The sequence below is a fragment of the Sminthopsis crassicaudata genome, chromosome 2, assembly GCF_048593235.1.
Source record: "Sminthopsis crassicaudata isolate SCR6 chromosome 2, ASM4859323v1, whole genome shotgun sequence".
Lineage (NCBI taxonomy): Eukaryota > Metazoa > Chordata > Mammalia > Dasyuromorphia > Dasyuridae > Sminthopsis > Sminthopsis crassicaudata.
This window is the reverse complement of record NC_133618.1, coordinates 101,881,428-101,904,221: the sequence shown is the minus strand read 5'-3', so window position 1 is coordinate 101,904,221 and position 22,794 is coordinate 101,881,428. Positions and strand designations below refer to the sequence as shown.

The 22,794-nt window shown below is 32.3% G+C and overlaps 2 protein-coding genes across 3 annotated transcripts in view; one reads left to right on the top strand and one right to left on the bottom strand.

The window, feature by feature from the left end:
• The window catches only part of LOC141554703 (ankyrin repeat and SOCS box protein 3-like), a 437,022-nt gene that overhangs the window by 305,625 nt on the left and 108,603 nt on the right, over positions 1–22,794 (top strand). The gene's annotated exons all lie outside the window — the stretch shown is intronic.
• The window catches only part of LOC141554701 (endoplasmic reticulum lectin 1-like), a 38,515-nt gene that overhangs the window by 12,499 nt on the left and 3,222 nt on the right, over positions 1–22,794 (bottom strand). The window contains exons 2-11 of one of the 2 annotated variants that reach the window (XM_074286911.1): positions 19,398–19,505; positions 18,883–18,987; positions 18,489–18,569; positions 15,210–15,287; positions 14,500–14,563; positions 13,791–13,837; positions 8,491–8,714; positions 8,252–8,381; positions 4,515–4,676; positions 3,497–3,556 (exon numbers count right to left, since the gene is read on the bottom strand). In XM_074286911.1, coding sequence (XP_074143012.1) covers positions 3,497–3,556; positions 4,515–4,676; positions 8,252–8,381; positions 8,491–8,714; positions 13,791–13,837; positions 14,500–14,563; positions 15,210–15,287; positions 18,489–18,569; positions 18,883–18,987; positions 19,398–19,505 — 1,059 coding nt within the window. The remainder of the gene's footprint in view (positions 1–3,496; positions 3,557–4,514; positions 4,677–8,251; positions 8,382–8,490; positions 8,715–13,790; positions 13,838–14,499; positions 14,564–15,209; positions 15,288–18,488; positions 18,570–18,882; positions 18,988–19,397; positions 19,506–22,794) is intronic. The other variant, XM_074286913.1, reaches the window with a different exon arrangement.

The window sequence follows — 22,794 nt, the reverse complement described above, 5'->3', positions numbered from 1 at the left end:
AGTTAAACATCTTCAATAGCTTTCTAATTCCTAAAGAACAAAGTCCAAATTCCTCAGCCTGAAATTCAGGGCCTTCATAACTTGGCCCTTTGTAACTTGGTATCAGCCAACTTTTCCAATTTTATCTACAACTATTCCTCTTCAGATATTATACTCATTTGTAATGTCAACACTTTACTCATATTATTTACCTTACTCTGAATGCCCTTTGTCAAAGTCTTTTTATTTAAATTCTATCCTTGACTTTTCAGCTCACATCCCATCTCTTATATAATACCTTCCCTAATTGATCCAATCCACTCTTATATCACATTCTCTGAACTTTGCTATTATTGTTGATATCACTTTTTGTCACTTAAATGCTCAATACTGCATTAAATACAACTTTGTATTATTTTAGTGCTTTAATCAGCACACACTTGCTAATCTGGCAAATAACTCAATAAATAATAGTAGGTCAATGCTTTATTTGTCTGGTATTATTCTGAACTGATTATTAAAAAGAGGACTGTACATGAAACTGCAGATCGATTTTCATTATGTGCAGCTTGTTTTTCTTAGAGAATATATAATAAATTCACTCTGTAGCCTTCAGAGTTTGTTTGTCTATGTTTCTTTCCGGCTTTTGTTCTGCTTTTTCTTTTCTTTTTTTTTTTTTTTTTAAAAGATTCCTTAATGAGCCTATGATTTTTTTTTTCCTCTCCCTTTTTCCTTTCATTCCTACCATAACCATATAATCCCTTGTTTGCCCACTTCCTTTTATATGGGGTGGGAGAAGGGAATGGTTCTTCCTAAAAATTTTAAGACACCTTGCCTAACCTGGAAAAAGACTCATTCTGAAGAGGGGACCCCGAAACTCTAAAAATTCTAGAAGGAGAAACTCTCCTTCAACCCTAGCTCAGGGAGAGAGCTCCAGGGAATCAGATAAAGTGGTTTACTTAGGTAAGGCTGGTTGAGTCTGGAGCTAAAGAATTTCAACCCTATTCAAATGTAGATCTTCCATTCAATTCAATTCAAGCAATACTTAGCCCCATTAAGAGCAACCCCCCAGCTATAGCCAACTTGAGCTGTGGAAGCTCAAGATATTCAATAGCTCTAAGATATTCAATATGAAAGAGCCAAACTAAAATCCTCTCTTTGCAGAGGTTCCAAAAATGCCAGCTCCATGTTTGGGATGCCAAGGAGTCTCTGTCCACTGGAATATTCTTTCCAGTGCCACCTTCTCTTTACCCTCGCCTATTTCCCTAACCAGACTTTATGCCTCTCTGTCAGAATTTCTAATCTTCCAATCCCCATAATAATCTCTTTTATCAATCTAGGTTTTCAGGTCTGTAAATTTGTTTACAGAGAACCTCTGCGCCGCCAGAAGGGAGTCCCCAAAACTCTCTACCCTTGCACAAAATCCCAAGGGGTTGCAGGGGAGCCAAACCTCTTCAGTTGGTTCCCTGAACCCCGAACTTGCCACTAGACCTTATCATTTAACTCCCTGACCACCAGAAACCATAATCTCATTTTGGCTCCCTAAATCTAAAGCTTAACAATTCCATATAAAATTGTTTTTTATCATCAGAAAAGTATTTTCTTCCCTTACCCACATTTTCTCAGATAAAAAAAAAAAAAAAAAAAAAAAAAACCCAAAAAACTTTTTCCACAAAAGCCACAAAAGAGGAAAATACTATATAACACAAAAAAGGTTGAAACATAAAAAGCTGCCACCTTGAATGCAAAATTTATTTTCCATGAATACTTACTCCCTAGTTCCTTCTCTCAAATTCCAATGGTTTCTTACTGATTATAGGATAAAAATATAATCTCTTCTGTGTAACTTTTAAATCCCTTCACAATCTAGCCTTAATCTATCTTTTTATCCTCATTATCCATTTATTCTCTATGGTTTCGGCAAGTTAGTCTACTCTCTCTGTTCTTGCACATCATAAGCACTTATAAATGTTCTATCAATCAATCGTTTTTTCTATCTTGTATTACCTGATGTAATATAAACTTTTTGAAAAAAGTAAATTTTTTTTTTTGGGGTCATTGTATCCCCAAATATACTTGGCACAGTGGTGCTTAACAAAATATAAAATACAATAGAAGGGAATAATGACTAATTTAAGAACTATTCACTTTTTCTCAAATGAGATAATGTATATAAAACAATAGCAATTTTAATGGCTTACAAATATAGCAGTTGTGCCACAGTTCCCTTTTAATGTCCTGAACCAGTTTCCCTAATTGTCCTATTCAGTTACTCTGCCTCAAGTTATAATCATTCCCTTTTAATGTTAGGATAAAGGTCTTACTTATATCTTAGACCTTAGGCTACAATCATTCCCTCTTAAAGATGGGATATGGGTCTTTATCTATTTTAGATATCATTAGAATATTAGGAGCCTCCCCAATACCTCATCCTAGGTTCCTCCCCCATTAGGTCATGCCCATGCAGGTACCTCCCCCATTATGTCATAGTTCTTGTTACCCTATAAAAGAATGTTGTATCCAATATTCAAGGCTGGATTCTTTGAGATGATAAGTCTCAGTCAGTCCTGGATCCATTTGGTCCCAGTAAATCTCTCCATTTAATAAATTTTGTATTAAATACTTTCTAATCTCTATCTTGCTCAGTTTCTCCGACATTACATAATTATAGTAATTATTGGTATCATGACTTTAATGAATATGATGGATCTATTTTCAGAGTAAATGGCTTGGTTTACCCAGATTTATCAACTATGCTGATATGTCAGCTTCCTATTTCATCTGTTTGCAAAGTGTGTTTACAAAATTACCTCTTTTGAGTCTCATAACAGTTAAAGCTAGCTATAATAGCTAACATTTATACAATATTTATTATATACAAAGTCCTGTGCTAAGTGCCTACAATTATTGTCTCATTTGATCCTAACATAATAACATAATTCTGAAAAGTAGATGCTATTATTATCCACATTTTAAAGATGAGAAAAGTAAGGCAAAAAGAGGTTAAGTGGCTTGCCCAAAGTTACACAGCCAAAAAGTATCAGAGGCTGCTTTTTGCAAGTCTGATGCAAGTCTTTCTTGCCTCCAGGCTTGGTGCACAATCCAGTCTCACCTACCTGCCCTTTATGTAAGATGGGTATTATCATTCTTATTTTGTTAGTAAGCAAACTGGGGCTTAGAGAATGACTTGCCCTAGTCATATATCCAACCAAAAGCAAAATTTGAAGCCAAGTCCTCTTGGTTCCAACTCCATCCCTTTATCCATTACAATTCAATGCCCAATGGAAGATTTTCATTCCCATATATAAAATCAATTTTATATGCTTACAGTGATAAATGATGCTAATAGCAAACTTTAAAGTGACTGGTTAAAATCAAAAGCCAGACCTTCATCTTTCAGACTGTATAGATGATCTAATCAGCTTTTTCCAATGATATAAATTGTTTCATAAAAATAACAAACAAGAAAAACACTTTAATTTATCTGTGGTATAATAATATAAATACTATTCCATACCTCATGGTATTGATGTACATGTTTGCCATAGCAAAATTCGTATTTCCACCAACCTACACCCTAAGAGATAGTAAAAAAAAAAAATGTTAATAACAATTTCAAGGTTCTCTCAGTATAGGTGAGAAATACAATGAAATCAATTCTACTTACACTGTAGAAGAGATGTTTAACAAAATGTTTTTCCATTATGGAAATATGATAATAAAGTATATGAATACAGACAAGAATATAGCTCATGATGGAAATATCGACAATATTAAACCAGAATGCACCTTCCCTGTTTTCTTCTCATTTTTTATTATTGTGTCAGCAGGAATACATATAATACAGCTGCTATTTTAATCATTAAGTACAAACTAATTTAGGCAATAAAGTAGCATATTTTAGGAAAACAAGTTTAAAAATATTAAAATTTTCCACTTTAGTGTACTTTCTTTAATATCTTTTATAGATTCATAACCAGAGACAATATCAGAGTCTAATAAAATTTACTGCACTTAAGCATAGCTGTTAGTCTGAGCTTTTCCCAGTCCCTTCCCCCTTCCACTGGCCCAGGGCACACCAGTAGGGTAAGTGGGGTGGTGGGAGACATGGAATTTTGGGCTTTACACCAAGGTTCAAAAAAAGGGTCACCCAGCAGGGCAATGGTTATGTTTACTTAATCCTGATTCCCTACTCAAAAATTAGAATTCAAATAAATCTTGCAATTTAAATTAAGATAAAAAATAAACTGATTTGTCAATCATGAAAGTTGTTCTGGTTCATATGCGATTTTTCAAAGTAATTGATTTTTGCTTAAGATGAGAGTTAACACAGGAATTGACAAAGTAAAAATCCCTTTAAGTTACATTTTGGTTATTAGCCAATTTTAATAGAAAAATTCTTGTTGGAAGTTTCTCAGAAAATTGTAAGTTTCCTAAAAACAAGCAAATATTTCAATTTTTAATCCTGTCAATGTATAGTTAGCAAGTCCTTAGAAAAATTAAATTCTTCATTTAAGAGTTTATTCATTCCTCACCCCATGAAAACAGTAAGAGCCCCTAAGAAATTCTTTTATAAGTTGGTCATCAGTCAATTTGGAGATGTGTGTTGTTCCAACAGTGAGAAGTTGATGAGTGCCAAGAGCAACTGGTTTTGGAACGGGGGTTAATTTGTCTTCTTTAGTTGAATGCACTTCTTCCTAAAATTAAGCACATGAATCTTTAAAGGTTCTCAATGTACAGTTTTAAAATGTTACATTAATGCTCCCCTTAACCCCCACAAGAACTGTCACTCCCCAAATACCATGGCCTCTCAAAGAATCCTCTCTACACAAAGAAGTATAGGTAAACAAAATCAACTTAAACAATGGTCATATCTGATAATACATTGCCTATTTCTAGACCAGCTATCTACCACCTTTCCCTCCCTCCTTCAGAGTAATTGGTCCAAGTTATATTGGATTTATTTATAAGAGATCTTTGTAGTCAACACCATGAGATGGGCACCAAACAAGCAGACAACACCATGGTATGGATCCATGTTTTACTGAAATTGTTTAAGCAGTGTCTAGGTTGAAACATTCAAGATATGAGCAGGATATATAAATGTTCAACCAAAATGAAGGTGGATGCTATCTACACATTTTCTTTTAAAAATTTTTTTGTCATTTTTTTTTAATGTTTCCAAAGTACCCTTTTATTTCTTCTTATTCTCCTCTCAAAGAGCCATTCCTATGACAAACAGTATTTTTAAAAGAAGAAAAAAAAGAAAGGCAAAACCGACTGATACATTAAAAAAATTCAAAAATATGTGAAATGTGAAACATACATGACCCTCCCATCTCTATTCAGGGAGAAAGGGTTCCCCTTTTCTTTCTGGAAGAAAAGTGTTACCACTAGTCCTACAGTCAAGATTGGTCACTGTTTTGATTTAAAATCTAATGCCTTTTAGTACTATTTTCTTTTTTATATGTATGTACATGCACATGTGCACACACACACACACAAACTTATACAAATACTCTTAGAGAAACATCATGGTACAAGAGGAAAAGAATTTAATTAGAATACTTGGATTCATTTCCTGTCTCTACCATGTATTCCTTTTATGACCTTAGCCAAATAACTCAACCTTCTGGGTTTTGGCAGCCTCATTTGTAAAATGAAAATTTAGCTAGCTGCTAAAGTCCCATCAAATTCTAAGTCTAAGATCTCATGGTCTTGTTGGCTATTTTTTTTTTCCTCAATGATAATTGTATCTCTGAAAAATAATTTAGGAATAAGAGACAGACACAAAGATTTAAGAGTATTTAAAAAAAAAAAAAGTAGAAATCAAATCATTACGGTGATTTGGTTTAAAAAATATTTTTTAGAATCTACTCTCCACTATCCATTTGCAGCTGTTTGGTTTGAACTGCTCAGAATATGAAGTCTTAGTTTAAGGTACTCCCTTCCACCTCCCCAGCTTTTCAGCTTCCTTTTGTGTGCTGTCTTCCCCCATTAGTTTATAAGCTCCTTGAGGGCGGAGACAATCTTTTTCTTATTTGTATCTGCAGTATTTATAGTACAATGCTTGGCACATAGTAAAATAAATGTTTATTTAAAACTGAATTTTTATTTTTACTATCAATCCTGTAACTCGGTCATTACCATCTATTTAGATTATAACTGCTTTCCAATTGGTCTTTTGTACTCAACTTTCACTTCTCTTCATTTGCTCTTCAAATACCAAATCAATTTTCCTTATGTACAGATTTGATCATGTCAATGATTTGTTTAGAATCTTTCAATGCTTTCTAGAACATGAACAAGGATCACTATTACTCCTTTTGGACAGAAGACAAATTTTAATTTTCAAGGAAAATAAGAATTTTAAACTTGTATTTCTGTAATAATGTTTTCACTTTCATAAACCCAAATGTCAAGACCATTTTGTTATCACTAAATAAAAATGATGTATATCACCTAATAGCATATAAAAAAACTCAAGAAGCAAACATAAAATATTATTTTTTGCTGAAGGGAAAAAAAGGATAAGAAAAATTGATAGGGGGAGGGAAAGTGAGGGAACCTGAATTTTAATTATGTAAATTTAAAACATGAAGCTGAAAATTAACTTTACTTATTAAAACTTGGGAGAAAAAGCCATGTATAAACTATACTTATAAAAAATGTCAGTAATTCAAGTCAGTTTTAACTATTCATGAAACCTAGAATACTACTCAACAAATATTCATACTGAGGATTTGTGAAATGTTATAAATGCTAGAAAAAATATTTTAAAAGCATTTCCTTGAAAACTTAATTTATTGAAATTCAAGGTTTATAAGACAATATCAATGCTGCTACTTCCTTGAAAAACACAAGAATACTGTATTTTATTCAGCAATCTTAGTCGAAGTCACCTACTAATATCAGTAATAATAATAATTACAGACTATACAGGATGTACATGGAACTAGACAATATCTAATTTACCTCCCAATTTATATATATAAAGAAATTAAATTCCAGGGGGAATAGGTCCCAAGGTCACAAAGGTAGAAGTAGCAAAGCTGGAATTCAACTATAAGACTTTTTCAATATAAATCTAGTACTCTTTCTACTATAGCACATTGGCTGCAGTACTAAGAACATTATCAAGATGATAGGTTAGAATTTCATTTGAAATGGAAATGCTTAATATTATGTTTCAAAGAATCTATATATTAGATAATACATTTTTTTTTCCCTCCTTCCAAAGTGACACTGTTGGTTACTAGATAAAGAATAAGCACATTTTCTTTCAAGTTATTTTGACGTGTGTAAATGATATTTTAATGATTTGTTAAAATCCATTTAATGCTAAAATCAGAAAGCATAGGAAAAGTATGGCTTCTATCAGAAGCTAAAAATGGAACTGAACTAAATAGGATGCTTACAAAATTCAAAATACCTTTTAAAGCTCTGTAGTAGTAGAGGGAAGGTAGAAATAAATGGCATATGCAAACAAACCTGAACTCAATAGAAAATTTAACATATAAGAACCATCATCAAAGACTGATTTCAAGGTATTCAATAAAGACAAATTACGTTTTATATATGGAAATGTAAACCATATCAAGACTGTCATGAGTAATTGGGAAATTCAAAAGAAAGACTGGTGTAGAGCTGAATTTGATGTGATTACAAAAAGCAAAAACAGTAATTATGTTATAAGAATGATGTACAAGAGAAAAAGTGATATGGAGGAAGAAGGCTGGTAGTTCTGAAATCCTACTTACATAAGTAAGATTGGGTTAAAGAGGGAAACATATATATATATATATATATATATATATATATATATATATATATATATATATATATATATATATATATATATGGGGGAAAGAAAGAGGTTAGGAGTAGAACTAAAATAGCAAGGATAGGAAATGAGATATATATGCTTTCTTGAAATGGAAATTTATTGTTACATACTTTGAATCCTCTTGTATATTTTGCTATGCACATGACAATTCACTAATCACTAATTCCAAATCACTAATAATAAAATATATGTAAGCTAAAAAACTTTTGAGGTTTCAACTTATAGACCAAAAAAAAAAAGAATGGAATAAAAAGGGGAATTAAAATAAGAAAAATTAAAATTAAAAATTAACGTTTTTTTTTTTTTTTTAAAGTAATAGTTTAGGTCATCAAAAAGAATGAATCATAGAAATCATGGTCATATTAAGACGGTACTACAAAGCATGGAATAAAATAGCATTAAGTTAACACCAAGACATTTTTATACCTCTTTAGTTTTTCTAAAAGGGATCTTCATTACTTCTTGTTGTTGCTCCAACTTTACCAGATTGTGAGGCTTAAGGGGTGATCCTGGGAGTGATTGGCAAAATATGTCATTCACTGGGGAAGATCTGAATCTATTCAAACAAGTACAAGGGCATAATAAGCTACATAATAAGTGCATAATAAGTACAAAGAGAAGAGTAAATATTTAGGATTGATGGATTGCAATGCTAAATACCTTACCTATATTTAGGATGACTGCACAGGAGAGGTGTCAATATGACAACTTCATATTCACAAGTAGTAACTTCAGCTACTGAAAGAATTTCATGTTTTGCCTCAGGATGACAGATATACATCACAGTACTTGATCTAGGAAGGTTTTGTCTCAAACTACAAGGGGTGCCATTTCCCATCCCCACAGGATAGTAGGGAGTCATCTGACCTTCAATATTTTTAGTAGGAATCTTAAAAACAAAAGGAAAAAAACCCACCACAAAAGACATTTCTTATAAACTTGAAATAGCTGTATGGTCTTAAGAGTTCACAAATGCATTTTTTCAAGATCTCTTCCAGCTTTTTTATTTATGTATCCTTATACAGCTAAATATGAATACTGCCAAAGCAAGTTTTACATGGAATAATGAAATTACCTTAATTGTAATATTGAATAATTACTTATGTTTAATAATGTCAAAATAAGTCTGTTTTTAAAGGTACATAGTATGCTTTATTATTTTAACTATTTTCCAAATCCCTGCCCCAACCAAAACTCAGAATGTGTGCACATATACAGAATATAAGAAAATGCTAATCAATATATACTATGCTCATTTCCCCTCCCTTTTTCTTGTTTTTTTTTTTCCCTTTTGTTCTGATTTTTCTCTCCCAACATGATTCATAGGGAAATATGTAAAAAAAGAATGCATGTGTACAACAACAAAAAAAAAAAAAAAAAAAAATTTTTTTTTACATTAACTGGGGAAAATAAAAATTTAAAGAATAATTAAAAAAAAAGAAAATGCTTAACATACATGAAGTATATATTAAATCTAAGCCATTGTTCATGTTAGGGAAGAAATTGCAATTTCATTTATACTCCTGTTTTCATTTTTATAGTCTACATATTTCATGAAAAATTTTTGTATTTTAAAAGTGCCTATTTTATATAAAGTAAACTTTTTTTTTTTTTTTTTTTTGGCAGCCATAGCATGGTGGGGAGAAAGGGTTGGCCTTGAAGTAAGGACATTTCAGGTTCTGGTCCTATCTCAGAAACAAACTGACCATGTGACCATTTAATTCCTTAGTGTCCCAAGCAATGTTTTAAGACTATTAGTTTCATAACAGTTTCTTATTTGCATAGGTAGATGGATTTTCCTTATTAGGCACTTTTTATAATTCCAACTGTAGAATTGCACAGAATGAAATAAATGGATAAGCGTACATATGTGTCTCTTTATATTAGAAAAAAGTTTCATGGCGTATAGATAATGGTCTTGAGTCAGAAGTGTAGCTGTGAATCTTACTATGTTTTTTAAAAAAGTTACTGAATATCTTTGAATCATACAAGCCTACTGAAATTGAAAATACTCATTTTTTGAAAAAGTGTTATTTTTAACATTAAAAAAAATTTGAACTCCAAATTCTCTCTCTCCCTCTAGTTCCTTTTAATTATATAAGTGAAATCATGCAAAATATATTTTATATTATCAGGTTGCAAGGAGGTAGAGGGAGAGAGAGAATTTGGAGCTCAAATTTTTTTTGCAAAAAAATAATAAAAAAATGAACAAATTATTTCAATTTGGTACACAGAAGTTAGCAGTTTTTTCTCTGAAAGTGGACAGTATTTTTCATCATGATCCTTCACTGTTTTGAATCTTTGCATTGATCAGGTTATCTTTCACAATTGATCACTGTTACACTATTGCTGTTAATGTGTATGTTGATCTGGTTTTGTATTCATTTCATCTGTGTTAGTTCATATAGGTCTTCCTAGATTTTTTTTTTTTTTTTTGAGGCTGAGGTTAGGTGACTTGCCTAGGAAGTGTTAAGTGTATGAGACCACATTTGAACTCAGGTCCTCCAGAATTCAGGGCTGGTGCTCTATCTACTGCGCCACCTAGCTGCCCCCCTTCCTAGATTTTTTGAGATCATTTCTCTTGTCATTTCTTATAAGCACAATGGTATTCAACCACGATCATATACCACAACTTGTTCAGTCATTCTCCAATTGATGTGGATCTCCTCAATGAACAATTCTTTGCCACCACAAAAAGAACTGCTATAAATAATTTTGTACAGATGTGTCTCTTTTCCTTTTCTTTGATCTCTTTGGGACACAGACTTAATAGTGGTATTGCTATGTTCACAGTCTTTCCTGCATAGTTTTAAATTCTCCAGAATGATTGGATCAGTTTACAACTCCATCAACAATTCATTAGTATACATATTTTCCCAAGTCCCCTCCAGGACTTGTCATTTCTTGAAAGTGTAAGATGATAACTCAGAACTGTTTTACTTTGAATTTCTCTAATTAATGATGATTTAGATTTTTAAAAAAATGTAACATAAATGACTGATTTCTTTACTGATAACTATTTTTTCACATTCAATGACCATTTATCAACTGGGGAATTGCTCCTTTTATAAATTTGACTCAGTTCTCAATATATTGGGGAAATGAAGGCTTTATGAAAGAAACTTGTTGCAAAACTTTTAAACATTCCTTTACTGTTTATGGTATCCTTTTAGCAAAATTATGTTTCCTTGATCATCTCTTTTAATTAGGTCTATTTTTGCTTTTGTTTTCTCTAAGTTCATGACTGCTATCCCTGCTTTTTTTTTTTTTTAACTTCAACTGAAACATAATAGATTCTGTTCTAGCCCCTTAACTTTAACTCTTTATTATTTGCATTTTTGTTTCAAACGTGTCTCAATGTAGTATTGGATCCTGATCAATTTTACAATCTTCTTCTATTTTATGACTAAGTTCTTCCTCTCCCTTCTTCCATTTATCAGTGAACCTAACTCTCCCCCAATTTTTTAGGTCAAACGCAATTAAATCACTCTTCTCTTTGTCTATGTAGACTCTTCCTAACTGCCCTAATAATGATAATGTTCTTAGGAGTAATATTTATTATCTTTTCACACAGGAATATAAGTTTAGCCATATTAAGTCTCTTATGATTTTTCTTTCATGTTTACTTTTTTAGATTTTTCTAATGTCTTTTTGTCTGAATGTTAAATTTTCTTTTCAGTTTTGATCTTTTCATCAGAAATGTTTGAAAGTGCTCTATATCATTCCCTTGAAAGATAATGCTCAGTTTTACTGGGTAGGTAATTCTTGGTTGTAATCCTTGCTCTTTTGTCTTCTGGAATATCATATTCCAAACCCTCTGTTCCTTTACTGTGGAAACTGCTAAATCTTGTGTTATCCTAACTGTGGCTCCATGACATTTAAATTATTTCTTTCTAGCAATCTGCAAAACTTTCTCCTTGACCTGGGAGCACTTACATTTAGTTATAATATTCCTGGGAATTTTCATCTTGGAATCTGTTTCAGGTGATCCACAGAATCTTTCCATTGCTCTTTTACCTCTGCATTCAAGCTATCACGGCAGTTTTCCTTGAGAATTTCTTGAAATATGATGTCTAGGTTTGTTTGGTTTTTTTGAATTATGACTTTCATATAGTTCTTAAATAATTCTTAAATTTTCTTCCCTTATTTCCCAAGTCACTTGTTTTTCTGATGAGGCATTTCATATTTTCTTCTATTTCTTTATTTTATTATTTCTTGATATCTTATGGTGTCCTGTTTCCACTTGCACAATTCTAATTTTTAAATAATTAGTTTCTTCAGTGAGTTTTTGTGATTCTTGTTCTATTTGGCTAATTCTATTTTTAAAAAAGTTCTTTTCTTCAGTGAACTTTTGTACTACTTTTCCAGTTAGCCTATTCTGCCATTTAAGGAGGTCTGTTCTTCAATGAACTTTTGTGCTTCTTTTACCATTTGACTAATTTTGTTTTTTAAGTTTTTCTTTTTTTTTTGGTCTTACCAATCTGTAAATTCTCTTTTCATAATTTTCTTTAAACACTCATTTCTTTTCCCAATTTTTTCTCTCAGTTTTATCTCTGTAACACTTCAGGACTGCATATTCAGTTTGTGTCCAATTAGCATTTTGAAGCTTTATTTGTAGTTGTTTTTACATTGTTGTCATCTTTTGAGTTGGTCTTTCCTGCCCACTGTAGCAACTTTTATGATAAAGTTCTTTTTTTCAGATTTTAATGTTAACTGAATTCTGCTAATGATGGGATATAGAACCACTGTCCCAATATTTAGGCCTATATTTTGCCATTTTCAGTGTTAGTTCTAGTGGTATGCAAATTTTCGGTGATTATAAGATAGTTGTGGCTACTGCTTTCCAGGTCTGTAACTAGGAGAGGTTTCTGCTCTTCTGTAGCCACAAGTACTAGAACTTTTCTTAGCCTTTGAACTCTGACCAGGTCCCTTGCTCCCTTATAACTACCCATAAGAACTCCCCTCTCCCTTGGACCTATAACCCAAAATGATATTTTGGCAAATAGCATTGCCAAACAGTACCAGGGCTTGTACCCAGAGCCAGTAAAGGGTCCCGTGTAATCGATTTCTGATGAATTTTCCAATCCCCTTACTGTCTTTGGGCTGAGAGGTCCTGAAGCTTCTACTGCCACCATCATCTTCAAAAACCCACACCTGGTACTGGGCCTCGTGTGCTCTCAGCCAGAACCTGCTATGGTATCAAAAGTTCTTCTAATAATTTCCCAAGTTGTCTTATGTGGAAAAACATCTTACCCCAACTTTCCTTTGGCTCTGTTGCTCCAAAATTTGATTTGAGGCAGTAACTTGTTTGGAGGAAAATGTTGGGAGTTTGGTTGGGTTGCCCCTTCCACTCTGCCATCATAGCTCCCTATCCCGGTATGGACCTATTATCTCACAGACTCCAGCCCATCCATGCTTATTCCATTTTGTGCAACTGTTGACTATGTCTTTCCATAAGATTTTCTTATCCTTAAAATGGGAATAATTTTGATCTTTGAACTCTTTCCCTATAAAATTATTGTGGAGAAAGTGATCCATATGATTATTACAATTTTCCATTTCATATTTTTCTCTATCCACTATTAAATACTTAAAAAAAAAAAATAGCAATAAAGGGGCAGCTAGGTGGGACAAGGAATAGAGTATCAGCCCGGAAGTCAAGAAGACCTGAATTCAAATCTGGTCTTGGACACTTAATACTTCCTAGCTGTGTGACCCTGGGCAAGTCACTTAACCCTGCCTCAGCAAAAAAACAAAAAACAAAACATAAAACAACAACAAAAAATTAGCAATAAATTCAACATGAAGACATTAAGTCAATGGTTTATACTGTTTTCAGTAATAGTCACAGAAGATATTGCCCTCTTCCAAATATTGGTAAGAGAAATATTGTGTAAATCATCTCCTTAAATTAGTAGCCTCACTATCAATGAATAACAAGAATGAAACAATATTTTTCACTTGCCTCCTTTGAATTCTGTTTGGAATTCTCATTTTCCTTTTCTTCTTTTTCTATGGAGCAATGTAAGAATGAATGAAGTAAGTGCAGCTACTTATAATGCAGTTTATAAATAATACAAAGTTTTCAAATAAGTTAGAAACCCAAAATTTGAAATAAATGAATTCTTCCAAACTTCAATAAAGGCTTCCATTTAAATATTTCTGAAAGAAAATTTTAATATAGGACATACATATGTGAGTTTTACTTTTATTGATTACCATATAGTAACTTTTACTTCCTTGAAAAATTATGTATTTTAAAAAACAGTCATATAAGATAGCTTTTTGTCTTCAGATGGACAAATATTGTTTTCACCTATTCAGACTAAAATGAAAAATGATCTTTTGAAAGGTTCTGGGTTTCTCCCCCCCTGAATAAAATATTTGCTAAAGAACTTGGCTAAGTTACTTCAAAAAATTTTCTTCACAATATTTGAACATGTGTATATAATTGTAAATTTCCAAATATAGAAAAATAGTGGAGGGGAAAAAAAATCAGTATTTACCAAAACAGAATAAAAAAGAAAATGACTTAAAAATAATTTATAATAATTTTGGGTTTTAGTACTTTTATAATTCAGAGTTTCTGAGATCATTGTAGAAATATTTCTATTAGAACATATATTTTAAGATAAATTCAAATCTTACTATTAGATTATTATGCAATGACAAACCTGCTTCAGTTAATGTGCTCTTTTTCATCCTGTTCCCAAGGAAATATTCCTGAATATTTATTTTCTGTATTTAAAAACAAAATTAAAAAAAAATAAACATTTCTGTAGCTAATGAATTAACAAGGATTATCCTCCATCCTTAAACTCCATTTTGGCTATATCATATGCTGCTCAACTTCAATCTGGGTCATCTACATCCCTACCATTTGATTTCTATTCCTACTCTCAAATGAATGGATACTGTCATGTAAAAGGGTTAATTAGCTTTTTGTTTGGTTCCAGAAAGAAGAACTGGGATGAACAGATTAAAGTTGCTAAGACACATATTAAGATGATGTCAGGAAAACCTAACATTTAGAGCTACCTTACAAAACAGTGGTTTCTCCTCAATGGAGGTCTTCAGACAAAGGCTGATGTCATTAGGTACATTGTATTAAGAATTCTTTTTTCAGGTATATGTTGGACTAGAAGATTACAGATTCCTTTTAACTTATTTCTGAGAAGCTTTGCTAAAGGTAATAGCTGAGAAAAGGTTTGGAGAAAGGCATGGCATTGTTTCTACACTCAAAGTACTTATAGCTTAGAAGGTGGTTTTGGAACATATATTAAAAGATGATAATTGCTTTTGAGAGATTCAAAACAAGAGAGACTGACATTCCAATTTCATTACCAAAATGGCATAGTTTTATCATACTTTAAGAAAAACATACCTGACCAGTTTCTTTTTCTTCATGATACTGCCGAATGTGCTTTCCATGACATACTTCATAAGTCCAATAAGATTCAATCTTCAAAAAACAAACAAAAAATCCAACGTATTTTTAAATTTCTGAACACTGAAATCTTTTGAATTCCAATTGATACTGAGGAATTTATCAGATGGATAGCTGATGAGTTGGCAATAGCATTAATAGTATTTTACTTTTTACAATAACATGGAAAGACACATTTTAACATTCATTAAAATTTTTTTTCCCCAAATGTTGACTCCAACTGTGATTTGAGTTCCAAATGTGATTTAGAGAATTTTTTCATATGACTAGATACTTTTGATATCTTCATCAAAAACTCCCTATTTATATCCTTTGATTATTTATCAGTTGTGAAATGACTTGTATTTTTATTTTTTATTTAGAAGTTTTTTTCCACAGTATATATACATGAGTAATTTTTTTTTATAATATTATCCCTTGTATTCATTTTTCCAAATTATCCCTCCCCCACTCCCTCCCCTTGATGACAGGCAATCCCATACATTTTACATATGTTACAATATAACCTAGATACAATATATGTGTGTAAATACCATTTTCTTGTTGCACATTAAGTATTAGATTCCAAAGGTGTAAGTAACCTGGGTAGATAGACACTAGTGCTAACAATTTACATTCACTTCCCAGTGTTCCTTCTCTGGGTGTAGTTATTTCTGTCCATCATTGATCAACTGGAAGTGAGTTGGATCTTCTTTATGTTGAAGATATCCACTTCCATCAGAATACATCTTCATACAACATTGAAGTGTACAGAGATCTTCTGATAATCTATTAATTTCACTCAGCATCAGTTGATGCAAATGACTTGTATTCTTATAAATTTGACTCATTATATATATTATACATTATATAGAGGTCTAAAAATGCTGCTCTTCCTTCATCTTTACTTTTTTTCATCATTTCCCTTAGTATTCTAGATCTTTTGTTTTCCAAATGATTTTTGTTGTATTCAGTGTTATTCTCTATTATCAATGTATGTTACCAATCAATCTCTGTAAACTATTTTCTTGATAATTTGATTGATTTGGCACTAAAAGTGTAAAACAATTTTGGTATATTGGTATGGCTTAGCCATGAACACTATATATTCCTCCAGCTATGTAGATTATTCTTTTGTTCTTTAAGAAGAGCTGTGTAAATGAATCTATACGTCTTTTGTGTGCTTTGGGAGGCTGATCCCAGATATTATTTGGAATGGGATTTCTGTTTCTATTACTACATCATGTGTTTTGTTTTTTGAAGACTAATTTTAAGGTTTATTATTTTGCTGAAGTTGTTAATTTCCTCAATTAATCTCTTTGCTGATTTCCTGGGGTTTGAGAAATGAGGTCTCTATGAGAAATATTTGTGATGAAAATTGTTTCCCAGCTTTCTGCCTTCGTTCTTATCTTGGTTGCACTGGTTTTGTCTGTACAAAAACTTTTAAGTTAAATATAATCATAACCACTCATTTTATATCCCCTAATGCCTTCTTATTTTATCCTAAATTCTTCCCTTCTCCATAGATCTAACAGATAAACTATTCTTGTGTTTCCCATTTACTTGTGGCATAATGGTATTTTGATTATGCTTTATGTCCAAATCATGTGCCCATTTTGACCTTATTTTGGTATCCAGTGTTAAGATGTTTATATTATATTTAGTTTTTGCCATATTATCTTTTAGTTTTCCCAGGAATTTTTTGTCAAATAGTGAGTTCTTGTTCCAGAAGCTATAATCCTTGAGTTTACGAAACACTAGAGCACTATGGTCATTTACTACTGTGTTTCGTGTGCCTAATCTATTCCACTGATCCACCACTCAGTTCTTAGCTAGTACCAGATAGTTTTGATCATTACTGCTTTGTAATAAGAGTTCTGAGATCTAATATGGCTAGGATGGTAACAATTTAAATAAAAGGTAAGTGATTGTTTCAAAAAATTTTATAGCTCTACTGAATTCTAAAGTAAGAGTGTGTTTTTTTAAACCATGAATTGTTATTGAAGTTTTGAGGGAAAAAGAGCTCAGCTTGCACATTGTGAAACAGATCCCAGAAGAATCAATCACCTATCACTTAATTTAGAAATAATTTTTTTAGCAATTAAAAATATATTACAAAGCACTTCTTAGGGAATACTCTACTTTAAGAAGTGAAATAATATGCAAATGTAACCCCGTTTTAAGTTTGAAATTTACCTATAAGCAATTTATAATTTTGCATAATATCCATTGAGTGCAATAGATAAAAATATTACTATCTAGATTTCAGGTATTATACACTTAAGTGTGTTTCTGAAAGTTTCAGAATCCCTGGCTTCCTTTAAGTACCAACTAAAATCCCATCTTCTATAGGGATTCTTTCCCAATCCCTCTTAGTCACAGCGCCTTCCCTTTTAAAAACTCTTTCCTATTAAACCTATATGTGACTTGCTTTGAATATATTTGTTTACATGTTGTTTCTCCATTAGATTGAAATCCTTGAACACTGTCTTTTTGTATTCTCAACACTTAGTAACTGGTACAAAATGACTGATTAATAAATGTTTATGACTGATAACTTATGTAAATTAACAATTTATTAAATTTCTAGGTATCTAGAATAATAGCTGATTTCTAACAATGCAGTACAATAAATATTAAAGAAGGAATAAACAAAAAATTAAGTTTGAAAACTTAATTATTTATTTTCTAACATTATGTAAAATAAAGTTAAACAGAGAAATATGTGATGGGTAAATAGGTAGCAGCATATTATTATATCCAATAATATGATCCTAAGAAATGATATAAGGTAGTAGTGTTAAATTAGAATAGAAAAAAAGTCACATGTTATCTTAGAAAACCACAAATTAATATTATTTATGTTGTAATTTTAAAACAAAATTTCGTTAACCATTTCCCAGTTGCATTTTAATCTAGTTTGGCCTTACAAGGGAGTTTTAGCACACTAAGTTTGAAACATATAGTAATAAGGGATATTTAAATATTTGATTGGAATATAATGTTGGTTAGTCATATATAGTAAGAGCAATATGCAATAGATGGATGAGTCTTGCTCTAATGTTAAGCAATCTAAAAGAATGCCTTTAGAACACTGTGTAGATTCTCTACGAAGGATTTATGGGAGGACGGGGGACAAGAATCAAACCAATGGTACAAATCTGTACCAATTTATACACACACTGATTAGATCATGGATCTACTGAAATAAAAGCCAAATGTACACAAAATACATACCCTGTATGAACAACTGCTTTGTTTAAACAATGGTTCCAATAATTCACCTGGAGAAGGGCCTTTATAATCTTTTTCTTCTTCCTGTAAGAATTAAGGTTATAAGTTTTCTGTATTAAAGGATAGAAATAGAAGGGAGAAGAACATTTTAGATGCATGTGTTTGGTTGTGGGTGGGGGGGAGGAAGGGAGGGAAAACAAGCAAAAGCAGAGAAGCAAGAAATATTTACATCAGGTTTATTAGTGATCTTTAATTTAAAAACAAACAAACAGGTATTTCAAATTATATCCTGTTTTGGAAACTTTATTTTAAGATTTAGTCCCTTGCTTGCTATTCTTCCAAGGAAGAACTTTAATGTATATGTCCCATTACTGTCAATAGAGTTATCAGTACTTACCTCATCTCCACTTGCTACAAGGGGAAGTATGCATTTATATTTTTCTTTATCTGCTGTTGTCATAATGACATAATTATCTTCTTTATAGAAAACACCAGCAGAAGGCTAAAAATATACAAAAATATGTAGGCATTAGTTTAACTTCCTAAATGTATTAAACAAAATATAGTAACAGTTGTAGTTTATTCAAATTGTTCTACTGAAGCAACTAATGTTTGTATATGTTCTTTACTATTTGTAAGGGAAATAATATTTACTACTGATACAATGACAGGAGGATAACTAAAATGCTGAATGGCAGAACTGGAATTTTAAAAGATCTTTTGGTCTGGAATAATGTGCTAAGTAAGAGAAGTGGTAGAATAAGTCCTAGATTTGGAGTCAGAGGGTCTGGATAAATTCCAGTTTTGCTGTTTACTAGTTGTATGACTTTGTAGAAGACTCTTAACTTTTCTAGGACATGTCAACAGGGAATCACAACTTCACAAAACTTATGTGAAAACCAGATTTCTTACAAGTGAAATGAACTTGCATGTGGAACCCAAAGAGTTCACCATCCATACAGAAGTTTGCATATTTATGACAACAAGGCAAAAGAAGCAGAAGATACCAGAAATCTCCACCTAAAGGGAAATAACATGCATTAGGAAGAAAGTGCAGTAAAAATAAGAAAAGGACAAAACTGCTCCCCATATGGAAGGAGTAGGGCTAAGGCAAAAGCTGCATTCTTTTTTTTTTGGGGGGGGGGGACTGGTTAGTCTAAGAAGATAGGATGATCTGCTTATAAACAGGGATCTCAGCTGCAGAAGCAATTTCTCAGGTTAAGTACATACTGACTGGCACATATCTTGACTCCCAAGAACACACAGGGAGTCCAGATTGAGATGTAAACAACACATTATGTCAGCTTGGGAGTGGGACTTCATTCTCAATACATTTAGGACCTCTTGTACACGATGGATCCAGTGTTTCTAGAAAATATGGCAACTCAAAAGAATGAGTTCAAGGGACCCCTTAACAATCTTTGTCATCTGAAACAAAAAAGGTGAGAGTGGGTGGTTTGGAATATGTAACATCTGATGTCCTTTTCCAATTCTAAATCTGTGATCTCAAAAACCAAGGGATAAATATGAATCTGATATATAGATTCAAAATATAAATTAAATAAGCACAGAATGGGGGAGAATCAGTTTGATAATCTTCAAGTAAAATAAAATTCAAATTCTAAATTCTAATTCAAATGGGTTAATGGTGTTATTGCTTCTGACAATGTGGCCCTGAAACCAATTTAACCCATTTTTCTTGAGTTGCCATATTTTCTAGAAATATATCTGAGGTTTAGAATAAGTCAATGATGAAGTCTCCCAGTCCCCCGCTGACATAATACACAATATTCAACCCTAACAGAATTCTGTGTGCCTTTAAAACTTAGTCAGCTATAAACCTGGCTCTAGCCAGTCTAAACAAGAATGATAAACTGTGCAGCTGAGACCCTTTCAGATAAGTAGAACATGCTTCCTAGGAGAGGGGGTTGGGAGCTGGTGTCCCTTCTACAGTCCCTCCCCTGCTGCTTCCTTTCCCCTCTCAAAAGAGGGGACTTTTCTTCATTCTTCCCAAGAGACCTCTTTTTGCTGTAACCCTTAGATACCCAAGGCTTTATCTGTGTTGTTGTGCTCCCCAGAGACTCCATCATGAATGTCTTATGCTACTTCTTGTAATAAAAAAAATTGCTATTCAAGTCCTTTTGAAATTGTGACTAGTGGTTGACACTGCCATAAAAGCTAATGCAAATTTAGGCTACAGTAATAACATTCATACAGCATATTACAGGCTGCAATACACAATGGAAACTTTTCATTTGAGCTTTACAACCAATTATCATGTGAATTTGTCAGGCAAGTATTATTAGTCCATTTTCCAGATGAGAAAACTGTAGCTAAAACAGATTAAGCAGCTTGCTCTAGATGGGATTTAAATCTAAGTGTTCTTGTCTTCAAGGTCAAGTCTTTATTCATTCACAATATCACAGTCTATTCCAAGGCAAATACAGTATTCAAATTAGGATATCTACAAATATTATCTGGTCAGATATATGAAATAATGGGTTTGATTTAGTAATACAGAGTATCTGACCTAGAATCAGTTGACCTGGGTTGAAATGCTGCTTTTGATACATTAGTTAGAACACTTAATCTCCTTGAACCTAAATTTTCTTATTTGTAAAATGGGACTAATATTTGCTCCATTTGGGGCAAAATTTTTTACTCAGGTTGGAAGTGCACCTGATTCCAGTGTTACCCACACCTATTTCTTATCTTTCTTTTTAGTTTAACATTACAGAAAATAAAAACTATCCACTTTACCTCCTGTGAATCAATCTCTCTTTTATTTGTCTTGAACTCTTCCCCTATCAATAGATCTGACAGGTAATTTCTTCCATGCTGCTCTAATTTATGATGTTATCCGTTATGTCTAAATCATATATCCACCATCTGTAGTTTGTCTTGGTATTTAGTGTGAGATGTTAATCTATGCTTACTTTCTAGTGAACTGACCCATTTATTCTAATTGTTCTTGTTGAATAGTGAAGCCCTGGGCAAGTTACTCACGCTGTTTGCTTTAGTTTCTCATTTGTAAAATAAGCTAGAGAAGGAAATGGTAAACCAATCTAGTATTTTGTCAACAAGACCCCAAAAAGGCATCATAAAAGTTGTACATGACTGAAAACAAAGATACTACTTATCATTTCAAGGAAAGCTCCATTTATTCCTATAGTTTCATGTTCTTGACAGAAATAGGTGCTGTACCTTGTCAAATACTTTTTTCTGCATCAATGGATCATATTGATAATGAAGTAATAAAAATCACTAATGTTTTTTATTTTCCCAATACTAAAGTAGCTCTACATTCCTGGAATGAATCTAGCCTGGTCAGAGTGTATAATCTTTGTGATTACAAATCTCATTATCCTGCAAGACTGAATCTGCCTCATGAATACCTTTGGCCCTGATTACACTCTATGATTAGAAGTCAGGGTCACAAATAATTTTATCCTTCTTCCCCTTTTAAAGCGTGTGTGTGTGTGTGTGTGTGTGTGTGTGTGTGTGTGATCTTCTATTAAATGCTAAACTATTTGGGGGCAGGGATTACTTTTGTTTTTATTTGTATTTGTATCCCCCAGAACTTTTCAAAGTGCCTGGCCTGTAATAGATGCTCAATAAATTGGTTTATTAGCTGGTTGCTATAGTCTCTGTTAATATTCTATTTACAATTTTTTGCATTAATATTTATTAGCGATATTAGTCTATAGCTTTCTTTCACTGTTTTGACTCTTCTGGGTTTAATTATGTGTCATAGAAGGAATTTGGTAGGGTTTCTTCTTTTCTTATTTTTTTCTAGAGATTATTTTAAAAATAAATTAATTTGCAAAATAAATGATTAAAGATAGATCACCTCACTGAATAGCACTAGATCTTTTTTCCACATCCACCCCTTTGCCCTACCTTTTGCAGTTGTCCAATCTCAGTTATAAGCAGGGCATTAAGTATTATTGCTTTGAAAAAATGTACTAATACTGCATTTAGGAACAAAGAAAAATAGATCTGGAACTAAAAGAGATCTAGAGTTGATCTGATCCAATTTTATAGATGAGGAAAACCAATGAGATGAAATGATGTGTCTAAGATTAAAGATAAGTGATAGGCCTTTTGCCTATAAATCCAGCCTTCTCTGAAAAACCAGAAGAACAGAGTTGGAACTCTGAAGCACTGACAAGACAATATGTGTATGAAGAATGTGAGACAGAACTAGAAGCCCTGGTCTAGGACCTCCTCCTCCTATTGTGTGATTTTATTTCTTTGGGTCTCATGAAAAAAAATGAGGACATTGGACAAAATTTCCAATGGCAAGACT